This window comes from Nelumbo lutea, chromosome 2, assembly GCF_056320005.1.
Source record: "Nelumbo lutea isolate HS-2025 chromosome 2, American lotus-T2T, whole genome shotgun sequence".
Taxonomy (NCBI): domain Eukaryota; kingdom Viridiplantae; phylum Streptophyta; class Magnoliopsida; order Proteales; family Nelumbonaceae; genus Nelumbo; species Nelumbo lutea.
This window is the reverse complement of record NC_142685.1, coordinates 10,512,501-10,540,320: the sequence shown is the minus strand read 5'-3', so window position 1 is coordinate 10,540,320 and position 27,820 is coordinate 10,512,501. Positions and strand designations below refer to the sequence as shown.

Below are 27,820 nucleotides of genomic sequence, written 5' to 3'. Positions count from 1 at the left end.
AATTAATTAAACCATAAAGATAATTTAAGAAACGTCTTAATCATTTTCTTAGTTTTACTAATTTATTTACTGTCTATAACATCTTTTTCATCCTTCACTCTTTTTTTTTTAATGCTACTGACGTTCACCTGTGGACAGGGGCGGAGCCGGGGGTGGCAGAGGGGAGCCATGGCCCTTTTATGCCTTGAAAATCCTCATAGTAATTATTTAAATTTTACATATATTTTGCTTCTCTTATTTATGTTTTTTATCTTTTAGCCCCCCGATCTATGCTTATTATTCTTTGGCCCCCTCAGAAAAGAATCCTAGCTCCGCCCCTGCATGTGTGGACATTTCAATTGTAGAAGATGCATTTTAACAAAATATTTATTATTTATTAAAAGTCTGGGTTATAAAATAAATAATAAAAACGTTTTTTGTTAATAAAAGAAGGAAATTAACAGAAGTTTCAAGTGTCACATACCCGGTTGGACGACCACTTCCAGTTCCCACTCCCTCGTTTCGCTCAGAAAACAAAACAGCATCTCAAGCACGGCTTCCGAACTCGTCTTCCTTCTGAAACCTCAAAAAAAAAAAACTTTTCGTTTCGTTGCCCGTAACAATCGTCCAATCCTTTTGTTTTAGTCGGATCATTAAGAAGGTAAATAAACGGAAGACAACAAAAGTTATACACCCGTAGCTCCTCTCAGAAACCAGCTTTTATTTCCTCGTCATTTATTATTGTTAGGTCTGGCTTTATCGATCCGATTTCGGTTTTGATTCCATTCTTTCTGATCAGTTGGAGTGGTCGATTAGTAAGCAGCAATGGCTCTGTCCGCTTCTGACCTTCCAACAATGTATTCGCTGCTCGCCAATTCCCTGAGCGGAGACGAAAGATTGCGTAAACCGGCAGAGGCAGCTCTTTCTCAGTCTGAAAGCAGGCCCGGCTTCTGCTCTTGCCTCATGGTAATTCATGTTGTTGTTCGTTTCTAGGGTTTTATTTTGATTGACCATCGTCTACAAATGCATGGAACTCATTTATTTTCATTTCTCTTGGTAGATATTATTTATTATTCGAATTTATAAGAAAGGATTTTTTTTTCCTTTTTTGATTTGAATTTTATTTGAAGTGGAGTTGGAGTTCACTGTGACCGAGTTCATCTTTGGGAATTCAGATATTGCATTGATTTCTTTATTATCTTGGCTCTCTACCTCGGTATGTGTACTGAATATTATAGTTAATGTAGGAAGTTATTACTTCAAAGGATCTAGCTTCTCAGACAGATATTCGTCTCATGGCTTCTGTTTATTTTAAGAACAGCATTGGTCGATACTGGAGAAATAGGCGTGATTCTTCGTAAGTTATTCTTTTCGTATTCTAACCCCATTTTTTATTCATTTTGCTGAAGTCACTGTTAGTTCGGCTACTTATTATTGTTAACATGTATTCATTGCCCATACCTGCATGTTGTAGAATGGAGGTAATGCTTGCACAATGCTCACTATTGACTTGAAAAAAGTTAATTCTTCCTTGCCCACATAGATATTACAATTACACCAACCCCGACTTGGTCATCCTACAAGAAACTAAGGTGGCAAATTTTGACAGGGGATGGACTGGGAGCGTTTAGGGGTTAGTCGGGCCTTCACAACTTCATGGGGGGTCTCTTGGAATTGTAACCATTTGGGAGAATGAGGGCCTGGAAAGTTTAGAAGAATTGGTGGGGAGATTTTCAGTGTGAGGTTGGATTTGAGTGGGTAATGACAAATGTGTGGTTCCAACAATTGTATAGAAAGAAATGAGATGTGGAAGGAACTCAGTAATATTAAGGGATTGTGGAATGGTCCATGGTGCTTGGTGGTGACTTAAATGTCATTAGATACACACAAGAGACAAACAACCCTAGGCAATAGGTAACCACAAAGCATGAGGAAATTCAATTAGTTCAGTTGAGAATTAAAGGAACAACCTCTAATTCAAGCCAAATCCACTTGGCCCAACCTCCAAAGTAATCAATCCCATTTGCTCCATGATTGATAGATGCCTTTTCGCTGTAGATTGGGACGGGCATTGGAGAGATATAAGTTGTAGAGCCTTGCTTAGAGTCACATTGATCATTGATCTATCATTTTATGTCAGGAAGGAGTAGGGGGAGGAGGACTAACTTTGCTTAGATTTGAAAACATGTGGCTCTATCACCTAGGTTTTAAAATAAAGGTGCAAGAATGGTGGGAGGGGGGCAGAGTAGATGTCAAATGGAAAGGAATGGGATTCCATTAAAGGCCACAAGTGCTAAAAGAGAAAAATCAAAGAATGGAATACAAATTATAGCGCATTATGGGAAATTGGAGGAAGGGAAAAAGACAAATTTTGAGCAAATTGAGGAATTGGGTAAAAAAGAAAATCAAGGAGTTTAGGGAAGAGGACAAAAAATTAAGATGGGAATCCAAAGGTGGTTCGAGAACATTTTATGCAAAAAAGAGGTCAACTAGAGGCAGAAGTCTAGATTTAAATGGTTTAAGGAGGGAGATACCAACATAGTATTTTCATGTAATGGCCAATCAGTAGGAGGGAATAACTAGGGCTTCTATTAACCATTTAAAATCTATTTCTATTTATAGAAGGCCACTGAGTAGAAGAATTGCGGTGGAAGGTCAGGACTAGCTGAGTCTAAGCAAAGAGTTTATGGAAATGCTAGCATGCCAATTTAAGATGGAGGAAATTGGAGAGGCTATATTTTATATGGATAGATCAAAACCTCTGGAGTCTGATGGTTTTACTATGGCCTTCTACCAAGATTGTTGACACATTCTTAAGTGTGATTTTTTTTTGAAGAATAAGATAAAATTCATTAGAAAAGGAAAAAGAATACACTAGGAAGGTGATAAGACATCAGTCGAATAGGAAATAAACCCAATAGCCCAACAAAGATCTTGTACTAAAACCCATAAAACCAAATAGAAAAAACTTACAACTTTTCTCAAAACAATCTCAAGCACAAGCTAGTAAAACAAAACAAGAGATCCCTGTAAGAGAAAAAACATCCAAACCCACCTCTAAGTAGAAACTTAAGTCCTCCTCGCTCCACAACCTAAGCCTCAATCTTCCACCACAAATTCATCCTTCCGGCCTAAAACATCTTCGTCCCAATGCTTGTTGCCATCCCGATTAGGCTTTTTGTTAATCTTCTCTTCCCTTTTCCTTCTTTCAAACTCCTCAAAGGCCCTTCTGGCAAACTCCTCACCACCCTAGAAAAATAAACCCAGGCTCATTCCAATCGTGACCTCTCTACTCATCTGGTTCCGAAGAGCCCCACTCCCTGTCTTGTTGTCAACACCACCGTTATTTTGCATTGTTGCACACACAAACACACACTTTGTCCTTCTATTGCTCCTTTCCTACATGAGGGGATACAGGCTAGCATTGCACCGTTGTCTCCCTGCTATTAGTGCCAGATGACCTATTGCCTCTAAATCTTTTCCTCTTATAAACTCATTTGAAGTTTTTTTGTGGGGCCTGACCCTGCTAGACCAAGTTTTATCATGGAGAATACCTTCATCACATGCACTGTGTTAAGATTTTTCGAACTACGAGGTTTCTTGTTGATTGCCTCACTTATCTGGTTCTTTTTCTTTTCATCAAGCTTGCCCCTACGACCCGGATCAACCTCCAACCTTCCTGCCATCACCTCCTCGGATTTAAAACCATCCTCATCGTGGCTCCCCTCCAGACTCTTCGCGTCTTCTTCATCACCAGCTTCACCTTTTCCTTTATTCTCACAATCTCTCTTAGGTGCATCACCAGTAGAGACATGCCCTTCCCCAATCTCTTCCTCCCCCCCTTCCAGCCCTTGTAAACCCGCATGGTGATCCACTTCCGATGTCAAAACAACAAGCTTTCCAGAGTTCTGCCTGCTCCCACCTGGAACTTTGGACTTAGTGGATTCTCCAAAAACCTCGGCACCTCTTCTGCCCAGGGTACAGTTATTAAGCTTTTTCTTCACTAAACTCGTTGAGCTTCTCACTTGATTAGTACCTGTTTCACCAATGAGACTCTTCTTGCTGCTCTTGTCATACTTGGCGACAATTCAGATCCACGTTTCTCCTTTTTCTCTGCTCTCATTCAGAGCACTTCTCACCATCGGTCCTCTTCTCTTAAACTTTGGTCTGTGAATATCTAACGCCTTTCTCCTGAAATCTCTGATATTCCTCCTCTTATTTTTCTTCCTTCCCTTTACAATTTCACCATTATGAACCTCGTTGTGATTTGGAACTATGTTAGGCTGAGACGCAAGCTTCAAACTGAAGCCCTGGACTGAAGTAGACAGTGATAGATGATTCGACTTGTCTCCTATCGAGCTGCACACAGACCCTTCTTAAGTGTGACTTGCTAGACATTTAGAGATTTGTTAAGAGGGGGATAATTTAGCCAGGAGCCTTGGGTGCAAAATAGGCAAATAACATATTAGATTGTGATGGCAAATGAGTGTGTGGAATAGTTGGAGAGATCCAAGAAGAATGGTGTGATTTGTAAGTTAGACATGGAAATATGATTTGGTGGATTGGTCATTTATGTTGGAAGTGTGAAGGAAGTGTTGATTTGGGGAGAGATGATGCAATGGGGTTGCGTCCAATTTTGGTGAATGGCATAGTTAAAGATCTTTTTCATGTTTGTAGAGGAATAAGGTAGGGTGACCCCTTCTCCCTCTTCTTGGTTATCCTCATAGCTGATTTTTATTTTTTATTTTTTATTATTTTGATAGATCTCATAGCTGATGTTTTAGCAGATTATTTTGAGGGCAGATAAAATCCTATTGTTTCGAAGATGGAGAATAGGAAGAGAAGAGTGGTGGTTACTAACTTGTAGTTTGCTGATGATATTATTTTGTTCTATGATGGGGAGGAACAATGGGTTAAGTGCACGAGGCTAATTATTTAGTTGTTTGAGAAAATCTCAAGTTTGGAGGTAAATTTTAATAAGAGTTGCATAACTGGCATTAATATGGAGGAGAGGGAGTTAGAGGCTTTTGCAAGGATTGTAGGTTGTTTTGTGTTGTGTTGGCACCTAAAATGTTTGGGTCTTCTAGGAATTATAACTTTTGGTCCATGGTCTTAGAAAGAATGTTCGAGAGGTTAACATGTTGGAAGAAAGGCTCTATCTTGTTGGGGGGTAGTATGACGATGGTCAAATCCATTTTGGCTAATCTTTCAATGTATTACTTTTTTGTGTTTAGGATTCCAAAGAGAGTGGGGAAAGAGTTGGAAAAATTAATGAGAGATTTCTTGTGAGAGATAGGAGGAAAAAAAGGATCACTTGATTAAATCAAATGGGAGATAGTGTGTAGAATCAAAATTTATGGAGGCTTGAGGGTATGGAACATAGACTTAAGGAACTTGCCTTTGTTGGGAAGTGGCTATGGAGGTTTCCTGGAGATAGAGATAAACTGTGGCACAAGGTTATATTAAGTATACATAGGCAATTTTATAATGGATGCGATTGTTGAATTATTGACAAGCGGATTAGATGCTTTCCCTCGGAAGGCTATTCATTCCGTTCTTCTTTGTTTTCTTTCATGTATCAGGCATGATGTTTGTTCTGGTAATAATGTCAAATTATGGGAAAATGAAGTGGGGCACTCTCCTCTAAAAGACCAATTCCCTTCTCTGTGCATTATTTTCTTTCAAAGGGGAAGCTGTTTCATAGTTTGTTTTTCCTTTGGGCTCTTCGAATGGTTTTGATTGGGATTTGGGCTAGAAGGGGTCTAAGGGACTCCGAAGTTCCTAGTACTCTTGGGCTCTTTCAAGTACTAGATGGAATTTACCTGGACCCCTCTAGCTCTCACTCTTGGATTTGGACTCCCTCTTGATCAGGTCCTTTCTCATTTGCTTCCTTTTTTAAAGTCCTATCTCAGCCCTCCTCTTCTCATTGCCTTTTCCTATTAAAGAGGTTTTGTGTAGACCTATTCCTTCTAGAGTTAGCACTTCCAATCAGGAGATTTTTCACGAGAACATTAGCACTTGTGATGTGCTTTGGAAGAGGATACTGTTGCCTATCTCCCTCTTGGTTTTTTCTTTGCAATACTAATGGTTAGACTTGCTTTCAATTGCTATTTTCTTGTCCATTTGTCACAAGTATTTGGGAATGGTTCTGTTATCTTTTTGGTGCAGGTGGACTTCTCCATATATGGGGTTGGCTACATTAATTCTGTTCTGCCATTTCACTTTGTTCAGTGCCATATCCAAGGTTTGAAATGTCGATGTTGGTGGAAATGTCAGTCATCCAAATATAAGAAACATGTCAGAAATATCGTATGGAAATGTCATAAAAATTATAGATATGGTGGAAACATTGTAAAATGTGCAAAATATAGAATGGTATTTTATGAAATGATAAAAGAGCATAGGGACACCTTTTTAAATTATTATCTTATTCTAAATCATTAAACAAAGCTAAGAAACTAAGGTTATAGACAAATGAATATGTTCTAAAGTTTCCCTATAAACCTTAAGATTTAGAGCTTCATAATAGAACAAGTTAAAGAAAAATTTAAAACCAAATAATCTATAAGGCAAACAAAAAAACTAATATTTAACTTCATATCTGAAATGAATATTGAGTTAGCTCAAAGTGGTAATCATATAAGTTAGGTGGACAGTAACTTGCTACTTCACATATCTACAATATTGTCACCAACTTATGTTATAATAGTATCTCTTGTACTCCACATAGTATTGGTAGTGTTCAATGTGGAATATGTCAATTCCGGTAAAATTTCATATTGCTACCCATGGAAGTGGAAATGGAAATATGTTGTGGAAACTATCTCTTGTACTCTACATAGTGTTGGTAGTGTTTATTGGGGAAATGCCGATTCCAATAAAATTTCATGTCGCTACCCATGGAAATAGAAATATGTCGTGGAAATATTAGGGAAATTAGGGACATTTTAAATATGGTCATATCCATAGTTATCAAGGCGCCAAGGTGAGGCTAGGCGATAGGGGGGTGCCTTGTCATCTAGTCACCTAGGCGGCCTAGGCAATGGATTTTTATAAGTGAAAAACATATATCCTAGGGTAGTTCCCTAGGTTCCATAACCATATTTCTGTAATAGTTATCCATAATTTTGATAAGAAAAGTATAGAACTTCATGTTTAAGTATAGAAAATCAACATATTTATGTAAAGAAAAAGAAGAAAGAAAGGAAAACTCAAAATATATAGGGGTTAAACCCCTATTTTTTTATAGGAAAAGAAGAAGAAGTCTTTGAGGGTTCAATGTCTGTTGATTAGACAAAATTTTAAGTTCCTCCTTACTTATTGGTTCAGGTTTCAAAGTCTTTGAGGGTTCAATACAGCAATAAGCAATGTCTGTGTTAATTTAACCCTAACAAATAAGAAAATAATAAAAATAAATTAGTATATAAACACACAAAATGAATATTTTAGTTTAATAATGTCTATTTTATAATTATAATCTCAAAAAATTGAGAATATAAAAGTATTTTATAACATAATATACAAAACTGCTTGGCAGTTAGGCGATGTGAGCCTCCAAGGGTGCTTTGTTGCCTAGGTGTCGGCTTGACAACTATGGTCATATCCATTATTAAATCATAGACCCTCAGAAAAAAAGGGTCCTTCAAATTATTTCTAACTACTTCACAGTAAAGGATGATTCTAATATTTTGAAATGCTGGGAGATTGGCTATGACTTCATGTTTAACTTCAATTTTCTAGCACTACCTCCCCAAAGAAAAGAAATACATAGATTTTCTATTTCTTCATCTTCTTTCTTGGTTTTTCTACTATTGGGTTTATGAGCCTACATCCCCTTTTCCCCCTCCATTTTGTAAGACAGATCTACAAGGAAAATTTCTTGCAGGGGAATAAGCCAAGAGGAGAAGATATATCTGAGAACAAAACTGCTGTCACATTTGAGGGAGGAAAATTATCAGGTGATGAATGGGATTCTAATTTTGCTAGATCTTTTACTGCTTTCATTTTTTGAAGTGACATATTAATCATACTTTATAGACTTTTTAGTGAGTCAAAATGGATGGCTTTGTATTTCATAATTGGTTTATGTTTTGTTGGTCTTTATTTTGGTTTAGGTGTGGTAATCCTTAGGAGGGTTGGTCGGGGGGGGTGCTTCCTGGCTATTGAGTAGGTTCTATTTCCCATTTCTTTTGTGGTCTTGCGTCTTCTTTTAGCCTTTATTTTCTATTTCTAATTTTGGGTAGTTAGCGAATCTCATTTGTGGTTGTCATTATCTTATGATTAATGATAAGATTCGTGAATTTGGGTCCTGAATCCCAAGGGTTCCAATCCAAATCTTATGATTGAATCCTTTTCTAAAAAAAATTACAAGTTATGATTACTGTTTGACTCTTATAATCCAGTATTAATTCTTGAATCTTATGGTTTATACGATTGATTGGATTCAGAACAATTTGATTAGGAACTAATCCTGAACTTTGTCATTCCATTGATTATTTTTAATTTTTCTCATGGGGCTTTTGTTTTAAAACCCTTACAAATATAAAAATCGAGGTAAATTTCATTCTCCCCTAAACTTTCACTTCTGGCTCAGTTTGGAAAATGTACAAATACAAATGTGTACGGTACAAACACATATAAAATAATACAAAATAAGGTTTTGCACTCTACATATTTGTATTTGTACTTTTTCCAAACTGAGCCTTTATTACAAAATTTGCCTTTACTTTTAAGTTTTAACTATTTACATATGTAACCAATAAATTGCAATCTCCCTCTGACACTTAATCCAAGGTTTCAAATTCTTCCATAGTAGTCATACATTTCAACAAATTGACTATTTTCTTTTTTCACTAACAAGTTGAATATTTTAATCACTTTTTTAGAATATTTGATAGATAGAAAGATGAAAATTCAAACTTTCCTGATGATGATCTCAACATAAAAGAAGATGATTAATTAGATTGGTTTCTATTTTTGATATTGTAAATGACATGTTTCTATTTTTAATATTGTAAAAGTATCAAATTCTAAACTGAAGATTTCTTTACAAATTATGTGAATGTTAAATCTATATCTCAAGTCAAAACTTGTTTGTCCATTTTACTTTTTCTTTTTTCTGAGAAGTAACCGGAATTCATTAAGGAAAAAAGGTGTACATGAGCCAAATGTACAGAAGAAACTACAGTAGGGGAAAGGGAACAGAAGAGGAAAACACAAACCGAAATTACACAGACAGATTTCTTCCACTGAATAGACAGTCCCTTAGGATCTCTGATTTAGCTAGACTATCAGCTGAAGAGTTCAACTCTCTGGGAATCCAACAAAGAGTAACTCTTTGGGAATCCAACAAAGAGTAGCATTCATCGAAAACGATAAATCCCTAGCCTCATTCAGATAGTGACCCAGCCTCCAAGGGCCTCTGTCTTTTTCCTTTAGCCACTTGATGGTATTTTCCGAGTCACCTTCTATGATCGGGGTAGAGAAGCCCAAGGTTTTTGCAAACCAGATCCCTGTTAGAGCTGCCGCAACCTCTGCCTTTGAAGAACCTGCAATACCAATTGGGCCACTGAAAGTCCAACACAAGTTCCCATCCCTTTCTTTGATCACTCCCCCAATACCCGCAGCACCAGGATTCCCCAAGGCACTCCCATCAAAGCTTAATTTAACAGCCTCCATCTGATTTGTTCCAGGCACCCTAGGAAATGAGGGACTTGTGGGGGAAGAAAAGAGGAATTCCACCACATTTCTGTGTAAATCATCCACAGAAATCCCATCAAAGAATTTTGTATTCACCATCCAGAGAATGCACAAGTCAGAAATGTGGGTAACCGGGTCTCCAATTGATCTATCCCTATTCTCAAATATGTGCTTGTTCCATTACTCCCCACAAGACAGCATAAATAACTGTGGCCAAAAAGATCTTTCCCCTCTTACCAAGACCTCCACCCTGCCATTCCCAAATAAGATCAATAATCTTCTCAGGTATGGAGCAACTATAACCTGCTAGATTAAGGAAGTGGTGCCAAATTTTCCTTGTTTCAGGACAATGAAGTAGAATATGCTCAGCTGACTCCCCATCTCTCAAGCAAAAGGTACATGCATGAGGTGAGAGAGATAACCTACCGAGGTTCTTTTGTACTAGGTCACAAGTGTTTATTTTCCTTTAATTAGCTTCCCAAGCAAAGAAACTTACTCTTGTTGGAATGTGAGAGCTCCAAACCTTCTTAAAAGGGAAAGGAGGGTTGAGCTCTTCTGCTGTCAAAGCCTTAATAAAGGAGCTGGTTGAGAAAATACCAGCAGGATTTAGGACCCGTGGTTGATTGTCTTTGGATACAGAGGAAAGGTAAACCTCCCTATGAGCCTGGAGGAGATCAACCACATCCTCTAACTCCACATTCTTTAGGAGTCTACGAAAGTCTAGATTCCAATTATAACCAAAGGATATGGCGGGCAGGCAGGTAGCAACAGTGGCTTCTTTGTTTCTAGAAAGGTTAAAAAGTCTAGGAAAGGACTCAGCTAAGGTCGATTGTGTTCTGGGCTCAACTGTAATTTTGTATTAGCATTCATGTAATTTTTATGCTTTAGCATTCTGTGTTTTCTGCTTGGATTTGGTGGCATCTCGCGCTTCTCAAAGGGACTTTTCATGTAAATCTGTCCTTGAATGGATGATATTTTAACTATAAAAAAAAAGGTTGACTCACCCCACCAGAGGTCAGTCCAAAATCTGATTTTACAGCCATTTCCAACTTTATATCAAATAAAGGTAGAGGAGAAAGAAAAGGTAGAGACACTACCTTTCCAGGGGTTTGTTATGTTGCTATCCCAACCATTAACATCCTTCCCATACTTGCTAGTGATGACTGTTGTCCAAATGGCATTAGACTCTAAGGGGAATCTCCACAACCAGTTGCCAAGAAGAGCAATATTTATTTCCTTGAGATGCCCAAGACCCAAACCTCCACATTCCTTTGGCTTGCACACCTGCTCCCAACTAACAATGTGGTTCTCTCTCTCTCCTCCCCCATCCCATAAGAAGTCTTTTTGCAACTTCTCAATCTGATTCCTTACTCTGCCAGGGATCCAAAAAACACAGAAGAAATAGGTACTTCCACGTGGCTAGCTTCGTTTTACATATCTCTTCCACAGGATCCCAGAAATTGATACTCGGTTTCCCCCTAGAAGCTTCTTTTCACATTTTACTTATTTCTGGCATATTTTTTTTTCTAATATATAGTACATTTTGTACAAACAATTAATGTTGCATAAAGCACTTGTTAATTCATTTTACTTATTTTGAATCAGCTTGACTTTTCTATGAGAGATTTTGAAAACACACTTCAATTTATTTTGTACATATGTAATGAATTAAGTTATAGTTTACTTGTAATGTAATTCTTTTTCTACTAAGTAATAAAACTTGTTATTTCTAGTCAAAAGGAAAAAGTTATAGGTGGAGGATTTGAAATTTTGGGTAAAGTTTAGGGAAGAAATGTTTTTTTTTTTTCCATATCTTGTTTTGCTTGTTTTCCTAGTTGTGTTTAGGGGCAAAGGTATTATTAGAATAAGTTTCAAATGAATTTGACATTCATAGGAGAGGTATTGAAAATAGACTAGTTAATACAAATGTAAATAGGTGTAAGGGGGAGGATTTGCAATTATAGTCAAAGCATGGTTGTTGTGGTATTGCCTAGGTGACTAGGTGCCCTTGGTGGGTTGCCTAGCCTGAACATCTTGACTTAAACAAGAAAGAAGTTTGTCTAGGCAACAAAAATTACAAGGTGGATTCTTTATTTTAATATTATTACTTTGGCTACCTATCGTATTCTTATGCTTTGTTTAGGGTTTTACCATTGAAACATAAATTATCCAAGGGTTCTTTTTCAAAATTAAAAGGAAAAATATCCAAGGGTTTTGAGAAGAGACAAAAAGAAAGAAAAAAATGGGCAAAGTAGGTTTCTTTTTTTTTTTTCCCTACAATATTCTTTTTTTTTGATCAGCAAACAAAACTGTGTATTAATATAAATCTTGTAAGATATCATTAAGTACCAATGGCAGCTCTAGCCCATCAATAAACCCATCTCTCAACTCCCCCTTTTTTTGATCAGTAACATTGAAATTTTAATAATGATAAAATAGGATTACAAAGGGATGGAGCAAAAAAGTCTTTAACTCCAACTACCCAAGAAACATTCTGATCATGAAATGATCAACACAGCCCAGAATAATGTGTCTCTATTTACCCCTTGCCTAGCTAAACCGTCAGCAAATGCATTTGCACTTCTCTTTATCCAATTGCATTGAATTTCCATGTCCTTGGTTAACCACTTATACTTCCTCTTTTCATTGCTGTATTTCCACATCATAGCACTGTCCTCTGTTAGCCATTTCACCACCATTTCAGGGTCACCTTCTATAACCACCTTTTTGATCTTCATTTTCTTGACCCTTTGAATCCCTTCAATAGCTACAAAAATCTCAGCCCTCAATGAGTCTCCCACCCCAATCGGTCCAGAGTACATGGCTAACAAGTTTCCTGTTCCATCCTTTATCACACCTCCAATTCCAGAAGGCCCTGGGTTGCTTATGCTGCTGCCATCAAAATTCAGTTTGGTGAATCCAATAGGTGGAGGCGTCCAACAAGGTTTTGATAACTTTCTACATAAGCCTGAATCTGCAATCTCCTTCCAATTCCTTAACAGCTCATCAACTGAGAACACTTTGAACAGCTCCAATGTTCTCAACCATTGTATCATTCTAATGTGTATGATCTCCAAGATTTCTTCTATACCTCTCTCTTTACTCGAGAAGATCCTTTCCTACAATATTCTCTTGCTTATATTAAATAGAATAGGGGCTTGCTCCATGCTTGCATCTATTATTCTTTTCCCTTTTTTATTCTCTTAATTTTTTGTTAGTATAGAATTATAGCCTTATTTAGTTTCAAATATTTTCTTTTTTGACATGCAATTGTTCTATGAAATACTTATTATATTATAGAGTTGTTTTTTGAAATATTGGAGTTAATTGACTTTATATGCTGGGGGAGGGGGTTGGTTTTGTTTTCTAAAACAAAAAGAACTGCCACATCTGCAAAAATGTATTGTTTTTGTTTTAGAAAACAAAACCATTCACATTGTTGAACACCTCCTAATATTTTTAGATATGCCAATTTGCCCTGTTTTTTTAGAGGAAAATTGATGTTATTAATAAAGAGGATTGCTATTTTCAAATTTATATGCATGCTGATTGGTATATAAAACTAGGGAACTAATCTAAATCTAGTTTTTTCTTGGTAGAGATATATTGTCAAGGTGACCTCCAGCTGCCTAGGTGCACCTAGGCGCTTCATTGTTGCCTAGGTGACAACCATGATCTAAAGTTTAGGGTTTGGGAGAGGATGAAAATTTCCCTAAAGTTTGTTTGGATCATCTAAGCCATTTAGTAACTTTATTGAGTATATTTTCCATCATATGTAGGATAAAGAGCCATTAATGAGGATTAATTGGCTTGAGGTCAAACTGCATTGTATCATCTTATGCCTCTACTGTGCAAGTATTAAAACTCTGTTGCTTTAATTACATATATAGAAAATATGGATTAAAAGTGAGATATATTACTTCCCTCTCTCTCTCTCTCTATATATATATATATATTTATTTATTGAATCATGCATCCAAGGTCCAGAAATTAGGCAAAACAACCCATGCCTTTAAAAGAAACAATAGTAAAACAGTAATAACCATTCTGAATTCTCAGTTCCCAGAATAATTTGGACCCTTGTCACCTACATCTGATGCCAAGGATCTGGACTCTTTAAGGTGGATCCTGGGGATTCAGTCCTGTATTTGGTTTAATTTGTACTTGCCTTTTTCCTTTTTGTGATTTCCCCTCCTTTTGTATTAACCCTTTACTATTAACTTCTACTTCAGCACCTTCCCTGAGTTTTTCAATGATATGCTTAACCCTTTGTATTTCATTTGCTTGGTTCAATGCAGATAGCTCTTCAATTGGCTGTTCTGATCTCAAAAATTGCACGCATTGATTATCCAAAAGAGTGGTATTTCTTTAACCTATGCTTCTTTAACTGCTTTTAAATTGACAGCTTGTGTGGAAGGATGCTATTTGTGCTTAGAAGAAATTGTTTATGCTTCTATGTATATTATACAATTAAAAAAATTTCATTTAGTAAATGTAATTAAACAATTTCTGTTCGTTTATACTCCTTGATTGTGCAATGAGAATAAGGTAATAAATATAATAGTGTTGAAGCATAGAGAGAGTAATAACTTGAAGAACAGAATTAAGAATATAGAATGGAAGGATAAGAAAGCAGGGCCTCTCAATCATCTCATATCAGTTGTACTTCTAGGTCTATACCATACAATTACAAAGTTACTCCTATCTAGCAAATTACAAGAATGCCCCAAATTATTAGTCTTCTCAACCAAGGTTCAAAATATCGATATGCCCAATACGCTGGTAGAGGCGTATCAGGCAGTATCGACAGTTTTTTAGTTTTTTTTTTTTTCAAATCCAGTTCAGAGGGGTCAGTTTAAGGTTCGTCAACCCCCTGAACCGGTCAAAACCCCAATACAACCTCTGTAGGGGCGTATAGGGAGGCTCCCAATATGATAGGTATCGGCTGATCGTATTGATATTTTGAACCTTGTTCTCAACGCTCCTCAAGTGGAGCATAAATGTTGGTCATGCTCAACTTTTCCCCTTATACCACTCCCTTAGGCTCTGTTTGGTTTGCTGGATGGGGATGAGAAAAAGGGAATATTCCAAAAATATTCCTTTTTCTCTTATTTGTTTTGAGGGAAATAGAGGGATGGGATGAGAAAAACGTGGGATGTGGGATCCCAAAATCGTCTAATCGGGATCGCACTAAAACAGTGTGACCCCGGTGAGAAAACTCGAGAAACTTCATTCGCTTGAAGGAGGATGGGTCTTCTTCTTCAACCTCTCGAGAAAACTCGAGGGACTCTTCTTCTTCTTTTTTTTTTTGATGAATAGGGACTCTTCTTCTTCCACCTCCGAGAACTCTGCGAACAGATCCAACCACAGAAGACGCCATTAGAAGTCTTGTTCAGGCGAAGCTTGCGCTGGAATCATCTCCTCTGTTGTCAATCTCTTCGGTATAAACTTCTAGTCATCACCGCCGCTAGTGAGGATGATCTGAAAACAGAGAACTGCTACCTCCGATCTCCATCTCTTTATTGCATTCGCCGGACGAACAGATCCAACCACAGCAGACGCCATTACTGCTAGTGAGGATGATCTGAAAATAGAGAACCGCTACCTCCGATCTCCGTCTCTTTATTGCGTTCGCCGGACAAACAGATCCAACCACAGCAGACGCCATTACCTCTAGTGAGGATGATCTGAAAACAGAGAACCACTTCCTCCGATCTCTGTCTCTTTATTGCGTTTGCCGGACGAACAGATCCAACCACAGCAGACACCATTAGAAGTCTTATTCAGGCGAAGCTCGCGCCAGAATCATCTCTTCTGTTGTCAAAATAAAGTTTTTTCTCATTTCATTTCATTACCTCCAAAAATGAAAAACATCAACTAATGGCATACCAAGTCCCATCTAACATCTAGATAAGACAGGTGGCCTATCTGTCTATCATCTATCCTATTCTAATCCGACAACAGCCCTACTGATAGTGTGAAGAAATCCAAATTACTTTGGGTCCTCTGTTGTCAATCTCTTCAGTACAAACTTCCAGTCATCACCGCTGCTAGTGAGGATGATCTGAAAGCAGAGAACCATTGTAGTAGTTTCTTCTAGGCTGACATCATCTCCTCTGTTTTGTGTTGGATACTTTTACTACTATTTGTCCATATAAAACCAAACAATGGAAAGTTAAATTTTTACACCTTCTCATCCCATCCCACCCCAATCTTCCCACAAACTAAACAGAGCCTTAGTAACTGTAAGTTTCTTTTTAAATTTTAATCTTCACAAAAGGCAGACACACCTTGAGCTGATATCTTATCTTCAACAAAATGCCAGTTCACTTCAATGTGTTTAGTTTGATCATGTTGTACTAGGTTGTGAGCTATATTAATAGCTGCTTGATTGTTACAATTTGATCTCATGGGAACAATGATATTTACCCCTAATTTACTTATAATAATTTAGAAATCCAAGGAGCCATAGTTTTTTTTTTTGTTTCCTCATGTGCCAAGTGTCATAGCTTAGTATTCAGTTTTTGCATTACAACAGGCAACCACTAACTGCTTTTTGCTCCTCCAAGCAAGTTATCATCAACAAGAATTTAGTACCTGTACCTTTGACATAGAACACCTACCATCTGGGCTCCACAGTTAAAATCAATACATGCATTGATGACCATGACGAGAGAACAGTAGTCTCTTTTGAAGGAGGGAACTTAAAACAATGCAGCACCTTTATTTTACTTTTTGGAGAAAGTGCCAACTCATTTATGGATGCGCTTGCTAAGCAAGGGGTGGGAAGGGAGCAAATGTTCTGGGTAGTTTTCTTACCTGTTTTTTGTTTCTTGGGGAGGGTTAAGAGAGTTTACCTCTCCCCATAGCTTTCTGTTGTACCATGCTTAAATTTCATATTAATAAATTGCTTTGTAATCGATCAAAAAAAGTAACTTTGTTATTTATCAAAAAAAAAAAAAGGTAACTTTGTTTACTTATGAGAAAGAATGTAATGTACAAGGAGGGGCCTGTTAGGCTGGCATTCACCACCCAACCACAAATCTTTCAAATCAGTCCACCCTTTTCTTCCATTTGTTAACCCCCACCCCAATACATAGGTTCCCTTGTTGCCCCTTGTTTAGCAAGAGTATCTGCAATGCACTTTGCTGATCTATGCACCACGCCACCACCCTTTTTGTTGCACAAGAATGCTGCTTTTCTAGTGTCAGTCATGCATGTTAACCGACTTTGTAAGGCAAGTGCATTTTATCATGTTTTTGTTATTTATTTCAAACACATGATGCACTTGTATTTTATGAAAATGGGAAATATATTGCTTCTTCAAGTCACCCTTGGTATGATAATGACTTGAGTATCTGTTGATGGTGCAATTTGTTCAGGCCAGAGCTCTTTTCTGTTTTAGCGCAACATCTTCAATCGGTAGATATACTTACCTCTCACAGAATTTTCATGGTCATTTTCCGAACCTTGAAGGAGTTGTCAACAAAACGTCTTAGTTCAGACCAAAGGAACTTTGCAGAGGTATGTATAGGCCAGAGCTCTTTTTCTGTTTTACCATTTTACTAGTTACAAACTATCTATTGCAACTAGTAAGATTAAACTTAAATCATACTTTTGTTCCAATTTGTCTTTCGAGGCCTTAAAGCTTGTAAATTGGCCTTTTTTCTTCTCTAGGATTTGAAGTAGATGCCTTGTCAGGTGCATGGTTGATGTATTAACTAATATTATTGGGGAAATTGAAGATTTGTCAACTTTATATGTGGGTTGTTCTACGATATCTTGGCAATGGTTTAAATACCCTAGCAATATTTTCAAACTGTTATTGATCTAGATGGTTGACCGGGTTCTGGATTTTTGACAGTTTTGATTGTTTCACCCGGCAAACTGCAAGTGAAACCATTCAACCTATAACCTGGACAGCTTTCTGTTTTGGGCATCTGGGTAGTTTTTTAAAACGTTGCTTTCTGGTTGTGGTCAGTCTGGATTTTCCCATCTGGGTTTCTTTGGTTCAGCTACATTTCGCCATATTATGTAGTGTCTAGTTCAGTAGCTATCTGTAAAGTGAAGTGACAGATGCTTTGCAGATAAAGATCTTTCAAGTTTATATGGATTCCTTGGAATTGCAGCAACTTATTGAACTAGATTATTGAACCAATTCACAAAAATTCAAGCCCAGCTGGAGATGTCTACTCGAAAGAGTTTTGCCCAACCTCAGCCCTTGTAGTACAGTGGAAGAGTCTCCCACACCTAAAACCTATGGCCCTCAAATAAGGATTAGAATGGCTTAGTATCTGTTTCTAAAGACTCTCCCTATGCCGTCAGGATTCCCTATACTTCACCCATCAACGTTCACTTTAGCTTGGTACACAGCTGGTGGGTGCCACTCCATGGAGATGCTAGGTTGAACTGAAGATGAATGTGCCAGATAATGCCATTCTCTCATGATATCATCTATGGAAATGTTGCAAAGGTATCTAATGGTTTTATCAAATGCACCAACTTTAGCAAGCTATTTTCAGTGATGGCCTCCTTGGATTGTGGCTTCTTGTATAATGTTTGAACATTCTTTTCTTCATTTAGTGACTATGATATTGCTGCTGTTGTGCATCTCCATATTATCTTCCCTTGTTCTTAGGTGGGTTGAAGAAAGATGTCTTGAAGAGGTTTTCCACATCTCCTGGTGAGTCCACTTCCAACCTAAGAGAGAAAGAAACCTAAGTATTTATGCGGAGTTCAGCTGGCAGGAAGATGCTATCTTTGCTTAGCTGAGAAAGAGAATGTGATGCACCTATTTTTTGGCTGCTGCTTCTCGAATCACTAACGGGGATACAATTACAGCATCTTTAGTCTTGATATGTGGAATCCAAGAACTCCAAAAGATATTTTTGGTTACTGGCCCACATTGAGGGGAAACAGGAATTTCTGAGATAACTCTAGAGGTCTACATACAACAAAGAAAACTAGAACTTCCATATGAAAACAAGCAACCACTATAAACCTAACTCAGCTATATCATGAATGTCTTTGGGCAAGGTTAGCATCATATAATAGTACTGGCACTCTATTTAGGTGTTATTTGAAAGAATTAAAGCTGTGAGATGGAGAAGGGATCTGGAGATTTCCAAGTGGCTCTAAGATGGAATGTCAGCTTAAAAGAAGCTTTGTGAAAGAAACTTTGAAAAGAGAAAACCCAGACATAATTATTCTTCAGGAATAAAAAAAGGAAGTAATTGATAGAAAACATATGAAAGCCATTTGAGGAATAAGGGGAAGGAAATGGACTGCTGTTCCAGCGGTGGGATCTGCTGGTGGAATCATCCTAGCATGGAAGGAAGACGAAATTTCGGGTTTGGAGATTGACAAATGTGAATTTTCAATCTCAGTTTTGTTCACAAATATTAAAGATGGTTTCAGCTAGATTCTTACCGTAGTGTATGGCCCCAACTCTCCTGATAGAGAAGGATTTTGGGACGAATTGGACTCCCTGCATGAGGAAGATATCCGGTGGTGTTTAGCTGGAGACCATAGTTTTCAAGGCACCAAGGCAAGGCTAGGTGACTGGGGGGCGCCTTGTCGCCTAGGTGTCACCTAGGCGATGGATTTTCTTATGTTAAAAACATAAATCCTAGGGTAGTTTCCTAGGTACCATAACCATATTTTTTTTAATAATTATTCATGATTTTCATAAGAAAAGTATAAATTTCATATTAAAGTATAGAAAATCAACATATTCATGAGAAGAAAAGGAAGACGGAAAATAAAATTCAAAAAATATAGGGGCTGAACTCTTATTTTTGTTGTAGGAAAAGAAGAAAATAAAAAGTATTGGTAGTAGTAGTAGATAAAATAAGAAGAAAATATATGGAAGAAGAAAATGTGCTGAATAGATAAAATTTTAAGTTCTTCCTTACTTATTGGGTCAGGTTTTTAAGTCTTTGAGGGTTCAATACAGAATTTAGCAATGTTTGTGTTGATTAAACCCTAACAAATAAGAAAATAATAAAAAGAAATTAGTATATAAACACACAAAATGATTATTTTAGTTTAACAATGTCTATTTTATAATTATAATCTCAAAAAAGAATGAATAAAAAGTATTTTATAGTAGGAAATAGAAAACTTCTTGGCGATTAGGCAAGGTGAGCCTCAAATGGCGCCTTGTCACCTAGGCGCCCGCCTAGGCGTCACCTTGACAACTATGCTGGAGACTTCAATGCCACTAGATTCAGCCAGGAACACTCCAATGGTAGAGCCCCAACCAGAAGTAGGAGGAACTTCTCTAATTTTATTTCTAGACACAACTTGTGTGACCTCCCCCTTAATAATGGATTCTTCACTTGGTCAAATATGCAAGAGAACGTTATAGCTGCAGACTTGACAGATTTTTGCTTTCTCAGGATTGGAAGGACTAAGGAGGGATTCCCCAACTTTGCCAAGAACTTCACCTAGTGATTTAAAAGGTGTGCCGCCTGAGGCACACAGGCTAGGTGCATTTTAGGGTATGCGCCTCACCTAGGTCCTAGGTGCAGTCCTTTTAAGGCGCACGCCTGGTGCGCCTAATGCGCCTTGCACCTCAGCCCAGGCATGCACCTTTTGAAAATTTCCTGCTTTTTTGCCTTTTTTGAACATAGCGGCTAGGCCGGGGGCTCCGCCCGAGAACCCCCAATTTGGTAATGTTGTTCATTCATTCATCCTAATAAAATGTCTTCTTAAAAAGCATGTAAAACTATAGAAGCATTATTTTTTGTGTGAAAACTAAGAACTTAAGACCTAATGTGGACTTGTTTAGGCTTGCCTCGAGGGGCGTGGCACAAAGGTGGCTCGTAGAATCATGAATGTAATATGTTTTACATTACATTAGCTACGTGAAGTAATGCAATTAAAGAGATTAGAGGTTTTAAATGCTTGAAAATGTTTTATATGTTTGATTTTATTTTTAAATTCTCATTTGAATATGCTTTACATAATTACATCTTATATTTATGTATTTTAATTTTAGATAATAGGTTTTTTAAAACATTATTTTAAAATTTAAGTCTATATTTTTTATTAATATTATGTTTAGTTATTTTTATTTTTTTTTGAATTTTTTGACATTTTTTTTATAATTTTGCGCCTTGCTTCAAAAAGGCGCATGCCTCGCCTTGTGCCTTCAGCGCAAATTGACCCTTGTGCCTTTTTTGCGCCTTGTGCTTTTAAAACACTGACTTCACCCAAGATGTACTTCAAATCACTAGCCTATATTGCTGGACACTGATAGGATTATCAAAAGAAAGACCCCTTTCAAACTGGAAAAATTCTGGTTATCTCACAAAGATTTCAGCAAGAAGGTTTTCAAACCTTCCAACCTACTTCCTTTTAGTTTTTAGGATTCCCCCTAGGGAGGTAATGAGGGATTTTCAGTGGGAACTAGGAGAGGTGAAAAAGGATCATCTAGTTAGATGGGAGATAGTCAATAAACCTAAGGGAGGGAGGGAGGGAGAATGAAGGGGGCCTAGGGATAGGGAACTTAGTGCAGAAGAATGAAGCCCTCCTAGGGGGGGGGGAGATTGTGGGATGTGGTGGTGTCAAGTATTTTTGGCTGCTTAGTAAATGGTTGGGATGCTACCCTCACAACACTTTCCAACTTACTTCCTTTCAGTTTTTAGGATTCCCCCTAGGGAGGCTAAGAAATTGGAGAAGGTGTAGAGAACACTAATGTGGACCCCACTGATGTGGACCCCACTGATGTGGACCCCACTGATGTGGTCTCCACAGTGTTCGTATGGCAGCAATATTTTTGTTAGATATGACAGTGTTAGTTGGTAGTTATTTTAGTTGTCATTTCAGCTTTATTATTAGTTATTTCTTATTCTATTTGCCATGTAAGCAATAAGGGCAATTCAACCCTTTTATAGTTAGCCAATAGTTATATAAATACTAAGAGTGGGTCGACAGAAAATATAACCTTCCTCTCTCTTTTCTGAAGCTCTCTTCGTGTACCTCTTCTCTTCTTCTTCTCTTTAACTTTTCATCCTTTTTTCTTTTAATTCAAGACTGATTGTAGTCTAGATCGACTATTTGGTATCAGAGCCGACCTAGGAGCTCTTATGCTAGTCTGATTAGGCCGACTGCATGAGAACCTCCTAGGTTTGGAAGTTTTTCAACAAGGAAGGAGGATCGGCTGATTCTTGGAGGTTACTGGTAGTGTGCAGCTGCTACTAAAGAGATTGTAGAAGTCTGGGAGAGTTCCAGTAGTTAGGAAAAATCAGAAGAAGCTTTGGATCCTCAAGATTAGGGTTTTGCATCAACTAGAAGGTGGTGGCCTGAGATTTTTTCATAAAGTAAGCTTTTTTCTTGTGATTGACTTTAGAAAAGATCATCTTGGTTTAGTCTGAGAGGTGCGACTGGAAAATTTGTGTTTTCTTTACAGTTTTGAGAGAAAACCCTAAAATTCAGAACTGTTATTTGTTTCAGATCAATATTTGAACTGGTTTCATTCAGAATTCTGTTTTCTGTGTTCTTTGGAAGACTTAGGCCGGATGTTATCAGTTGTTTGGGTGCTGTTTCTCCTATTACAGTAATTAAAAAAAGGGGTTTTTTATTAATTCTTGATCAAGAATGGAGTTTAAGAGTCAAGGGGAAGGTGTTTTTGGGACTAGCAATTCTGGTAACATGTCTGAAAATACCTTTCAGATTACAATAGTTAAGTTTGATGGATCAAACTACCTAGAATGGGCTCAATCGGCCATGATGGCCATTGGGGGTAGGGGAAAACTGAGCTACTTGTTGGGAGATGTGAAAGAACCAACTAAGGAGGACCAAACCTATACCAAATGGGTTCAGGAGAACTATTTGGTTATGACATGGTTGTACAATTCTATCCAGCCACATATCGGCCGAAACTATTTGTGGGTGAAAACAACTAAGGAAATCTTGGATGTCATAAAAGAGGCCTACTCCCAATCCCTTATTGTTGCTAGGGCTTATGAACTGAATTAACAACCTTAAGCAAGGAGAGAAACCAGTCTCGGTTTATTTCTCTATACTGAAATCTTTGTGGCATGAAATTGACCACCTAGAAACACTTGAGTGGGAAAGCCAGAAGGATGCACAAACTCATAGAAAGCAGGTTGAGACTAATTGGGTTTTTGAGTTCATAGCTGGTCTGAATCCTGAGTATGATATTGTGAGGCAACAACTACTGACAAGAGACAGTGTGACCCTATCACAAGCCTACTCCTTAGTGCATAGTGAATAAACTAGGAGAAAGGTTATGATGTAACATCAACCCTTCCCACCAGCCTTGGCAGCAGTCAAACCTAAGTCTAGGGTTGATACAGAGAGGGATATAAAGAAAGAAGACAAGCGGGGTCTAATATGTGAACATTGCAAGAAACCCAAACATACTAAAGACACTTGTTGGAAGCTGCACCCTCATTTAGTCCCAACGAAACTCAAGAACAAAAGGGGTAATGCTAATTTGGCTGTTAATATTGATTGTGCATCCTCATCGGACACAAAAGGCACACCTCTAGACACCCTAGCTGCTATCGGGCTGCCCTGACTCAGTTGGAAAAGGAAGTTGGCAATTCTGCTCAATCATTTCAACCGCCATCAACTCCCACATCAGCTTTTGCTCATTTAGGTACTCGGGCCTCAGCTTATCATGCTTCAGTCAGGTAACGCTGAACATTGTTGGGTAATAGACTCAGGTGCATTTGACCATATGACTGACTTGCCATCACTATTCACTACCTATCACTTATCTTCTGGCAGAGATAAAATTTCCATTGTTGATGGTTCCCTTGTTCCCATTTCTGGCAAGGGAGACATGATGTTGCCTAATGCCATCTCCTTATCTTTAGTTCTGCATGTTCCTAAGCTTAATACTAACTTGCTTTCAGTTAGTAGCATTACAAAACATTAGAATTGTTCAGTAACCTTTTTCCCTGACTGATGTGTTTTTCAGGACTTGGAGTCAAGGAAGGTGATTGGGACTGGCTGTGAGACGAATGGGATCTATCTGCTTGGAGAGAGTTCACATTAGGAAGATAGTGAAGATATGAAGTCTTTTGTTTCTCAATCTGTTAGTCAGGTTATGCTTTGGCATAATCGGTTGGGTCATTTATCTTTTCGCTCTTTGAAGAGTTTGTTTCCTGATTTATTTGAGTCTATTCAGATGTTCAGTTTGAGATGCGAGAGTTGTGAGCTTGCAAAGCATTGCAGAACATCTTATTCATTGAGTAATAAAAGAAGTAATAATCCTTTTGATATTGTGCATACCGATGTTTGGGGTCTTTATCACATCACTGCTATGGGGGGGGGTACAGATATTTCTTGTTGTTTGTTGATGACTATACCCGTTTTTCTTGGGTTTACCTTGTGCGTTCTTGAGATGAGGTTCTTGCTTTGACCCGGATCTTTCATCAGATGGTTTTAACCCAATTTAGGGTCAAAATCAAAATCTTCAGATTCGATAATGCGAAAGAATACTTTGCCAATCAATTATCCTCTTATTTGCTTGACCATGGGATTATCCACCAAAGTACTTGTCCTCATACACCATAGCAGAATGGGGCTGTTGAGAGGAAGAATAGGCACATATTGGAGGTGGTCAGAAGCATCATGTTTAACTCCAATGTGCCTATTCGTTTCTGGGGAGATGCTATTCTTACAGCAGTGTATCTCATTAACCGAGTTCCTTCACGGGTTTTTGACATGAAGCCTCCATTTACCCTCCTATACTCTGACAAAGACTTGTTTGCTGTTCCCCTTAAAATCTTTGGTTGTACTTGCTTTGTTCAGATTCTTGGACCTCATCGTTTCAAATTTGATCATAAGGATTCCAAATGTATTTTTCTCGGTTTTGCACAAACTCAAAAGGGATATTGCTATTATGAACCCACTTCTGGGAGAAGATTTGTCTCTATGGATGTCAGTTTCTTCGAGGATGTACCCTATTATCCTAGGGTTTCTCTTCAGGGGGAGAGTAGTGAGTGTGGGGTTAACTCATCTGAAGTTCCTTTACCTGCTCCATTGAGTGATGAGGGATGTAATGGGGAGGGGTGTCAGAGGTGTCGGGATTTGAGAGTCTATCACAGGCGATGGAGGCAGGTTGATTTCGGTCATCAGTAGTGCAGGCCAACCCCAGTTCCTTCTGCGGATCCAAATCCAGGTACTACAGTTCCTTTATCAGATCCAAGTTCTACTGAGATACCTTCCACTGTTGAGCCCTTACCACCCTTGGATGACCTTGACCTCCCCATTGTAGTCCGTAAAGGCAAACGATGTTGCACCACATCCACATCCTACTGCATTTCCCAGTTCTTGTCCTATGATCACTTGTCTTTCTCAGGTCCTTCCTCACATCTATTGTTGATATTCCTATCCCCAGAACAGTGTAGGAGGCTTTGTTAGTTCTTGAGTGGAAAGATGCAATGAAGGTTGAAATGGATGCTCTTTTGAGGAATAATACTTGGGAGCTAGTTGACCAGCCTAAAGGGAAGAAACCGGTTGGATGTAGATGGGTATTTACTGTGAAAAATAATGCTGATGGTTCCATTGAAAAGTATAAGGCTCGGTTAGTTGCAATGGATTTACTAGACTTATAGACTACTTGGAGACTTTTGCTCCAGTAGTAAAGATGACCACTGTTAGAGTTTTATTGTCCCTTGCAGCCAGTTACTCTTGGCCCTTGTTTCAGATGAATGTTAAAAATGCCTTCCTCAATGGAGAATTGCAGGAAGAAGTCTACATGCAGTTGCCTCCTGGATTTTATGATGCAGAAACAGGAAAGAAGGTTTGCTGGTTGAATAAAGCCTTGTATGGGCTCAAACGGTCTCCCAGAGCTTGGTTTGATAGATTCAGACATGCCCTTGAAAGATTCGGCTATGTACAAGTCCAATTAGACCATACATTGTTCATTAAGAGAGTGGACTCTTCCTTGACCCTACTTGCTGTATATGTGGATGATATTGTAGTGACAAGGACTGATAATGGTGAGATTAAGTCTCTCAAACAACTCCATCAAAAATTTTAGGTGAAAGATCTGGGAGAGCTACGATATTTCTTGTGTATTGAGGTACCTAGATCTAAACATGGGATTTTTGTTTCTCAAAAGAAAGTATGTTCTAGATTTGTTGGAAGAAACTGGAAAGTTAGGTGTTAAGCTTGCAGATACACCCATTGAATAAAATCACAAGATCAGTGTAGAGGGTGGAGAACCACTTGAAGATAAAGTTATGTTCCAATGGTTAGTTGGAAAACTCCTCTATCTTTGTCTCACACGATTGGACATCAGTTATGCGGTCAACATTGTTAGTCAGTATATGCACTCTCCTAGGACTACTCACTTACTTGCAGTTGAGATGATATTAGCATATTTGAAGATGTGCCTAGGTAGATGTATATTTTCTCAAGAATAATAATCACACGAAGATAGAGGTTTATACAAATGCTGATTGGGATGGGAGTGTTGATGATAGAAGGTCTACCTCTGGATATTGTGCTTTTGTAGGAGGTAATCTGGTCTCCTGGAGGAGTAAGAAGCAAAGTGTTGTTTCTCATTCCAGTGAAGAAGTTGAATATAGGTCCATGGCTAATGGTGTGGCTGAAATCCTATGGTTGAAATCACTATTTGAGGAGTTGGGTATTGCTTATGAGAAGCCCTTAATGCTGTATTGTGATAATCAGGTTGCTATTAATATAACTCATAATCCGGTACAACATGACAGAACTAAGCATATTGAAGTAGACTGACATTTTGTCAGAGAAAGGGTTTCATTTCAAGAAGTGTGTCTTTCGTATATCACCACCAACATGCAGCTTATAGATCTTGTCACCAAGGTTGTTTCAAGGAAGAAGTTAGAGGCATATCTATGCAAGTTGGGAATGACAAATATCTATTCCAAACTTGAGGGGGAGTGTAGAGAACACTGATGTGGTCCCCATAGTGTTTATATGGCAGTAATATTTCTGTTAGATATGATAGTGTTAGTTGGTAGTTATTTTAGTTAGTTATTTCTTATTCTATTTGCCATGTAAGCAATAAGGGCAATTCAGCCCTTTTTCAGTTAGCCAATAGTTATATAAATACTAAGAGTGGGTCGGCAGAAAATATATCCTTCCCTCTCTCTTTTCTGAAACTCTCTTCGTGTACCTCTTCTCTTCCTCTCTTCTCTTCAATTTTTCATCCTTTTTTCTTTTAATTCAAGACTGATAGTAGTCTAGATCGACTACTGAAGGTAATGAGGGATTTTCTGTGTGAACCAGGAGAGGTGAAAAAGGACCATCTAGTTAGATGGGAGATAGTCAATAAACCTAAGGAAGAAGGGGGCTGGGGATAGGGAACTTAGTGTAGAAGAATGAAGCCATCCTAGGGAAGTGGTTATGGAGATGGCCTCGGTAGAGAGAGAGAGAGAGAGAGAGAGAGAGAGAGAGAGAGAGAGAGAGAGGTAGAATAATAACAAAGTAAAGAATAACAGTAATGTAAAAACAAAGCTTCGACAAAGATTTAGATAGAAATATAACTCCAAAAGCTTACAAAATGTAAATAAAAACACTTATATAGAGTTTTAGTACAAAGATCTTTGGAAAGCAATAATACTGGAAGGTTACACAATTCTCACTCAAGGGTTTTCTCACTATGCCAAAATGCACTAGAAGTTTCAGTGCATATTTCTTTTTCTACTTTTGATTGGAAATTCTCAATTTTCAATTGGGTTTTGGCTCAGTAAGTGATTTAACCAATTGTTTTTCTTTTATCTCTGTCTGTAATTCAGAGATAAATTTGACTTTTCCTTTAAAACTCTCTTTTAGAGTGTTTATCGTAGTAATTTTGGGTTCCGACAGAATTTATAGGTGATTGAGATTTCTCCTATGGTTGTGGTAATTCCTGCGGAGTCTTTGGCAGGGTAGTATTGACAATAAGAATGGTGTTCCTAGGATGACATCTTGTCTTAAGTCCCTTTCCATAAGGAACTCGGTTTTTAGGCAAGTTCCTTGGTTATAGATATGTGCCATAGGGATTTTGTATTTGATCCCTAATTTTCTTCCACCAGCAGTGTTCACCTGCTGAGAAGCTTTCTCAAAGTATTTGGTAGCTATAATTCCTTCCCTGATACATCTTATGTTGGCTCCTGAATCAATCAGGGCTATA

At 37.9% G+C, this 27,820-nt stretch overlaps 1 protein-coding gene across 3 annotated transcripts in view; it reads left to right on the top strand.

The window, feature by feature from the left end:
• The first annotated feature begins 421 nt into the window (after window positions 1-421).
• The window catches only part of LOC148868506 (ARM repeat superfamily protein), a 96,827-nt gene continuing 69,428 nt past the window's right edge, over window positions 422-27,820 (top strand). The window contains exons 1-7 of one of the 3 annotated variants that reach the window (XM_088969290.1): window positions 455-640; window positions 779-945; window positions 1,110-1,195; window positions 1,301-1,336; window positions 7,865-7,937; window positions 13,977-14,038; window positions 17,061-17,202. In XM_088969290.1, coding sequence (XP_088825416.1) covers window positions 17,131-17,202 — 72 coding nt within the window. In that variant the 5' untranslated portion in view covers window positions 455-640; window positions 779-945; window positions 1,110-1,195; ... (2 more) ...; window positions 13,977-14,038; window positions 17,061-17,130. Of the gene's footprint in view, window positions 641-778; window positions 946-1,109; window positions 1,196-1,226; window positions 1,337-7,840; window positions 7,938-13,976; window positions 14,039-17,060; window positions 17,203-27,820 lie in introns of all 3 variants that reach the window. The other 2 variants (XM_088969289.1, XM_088969288.1) reach the window with 2 other exon arrangements.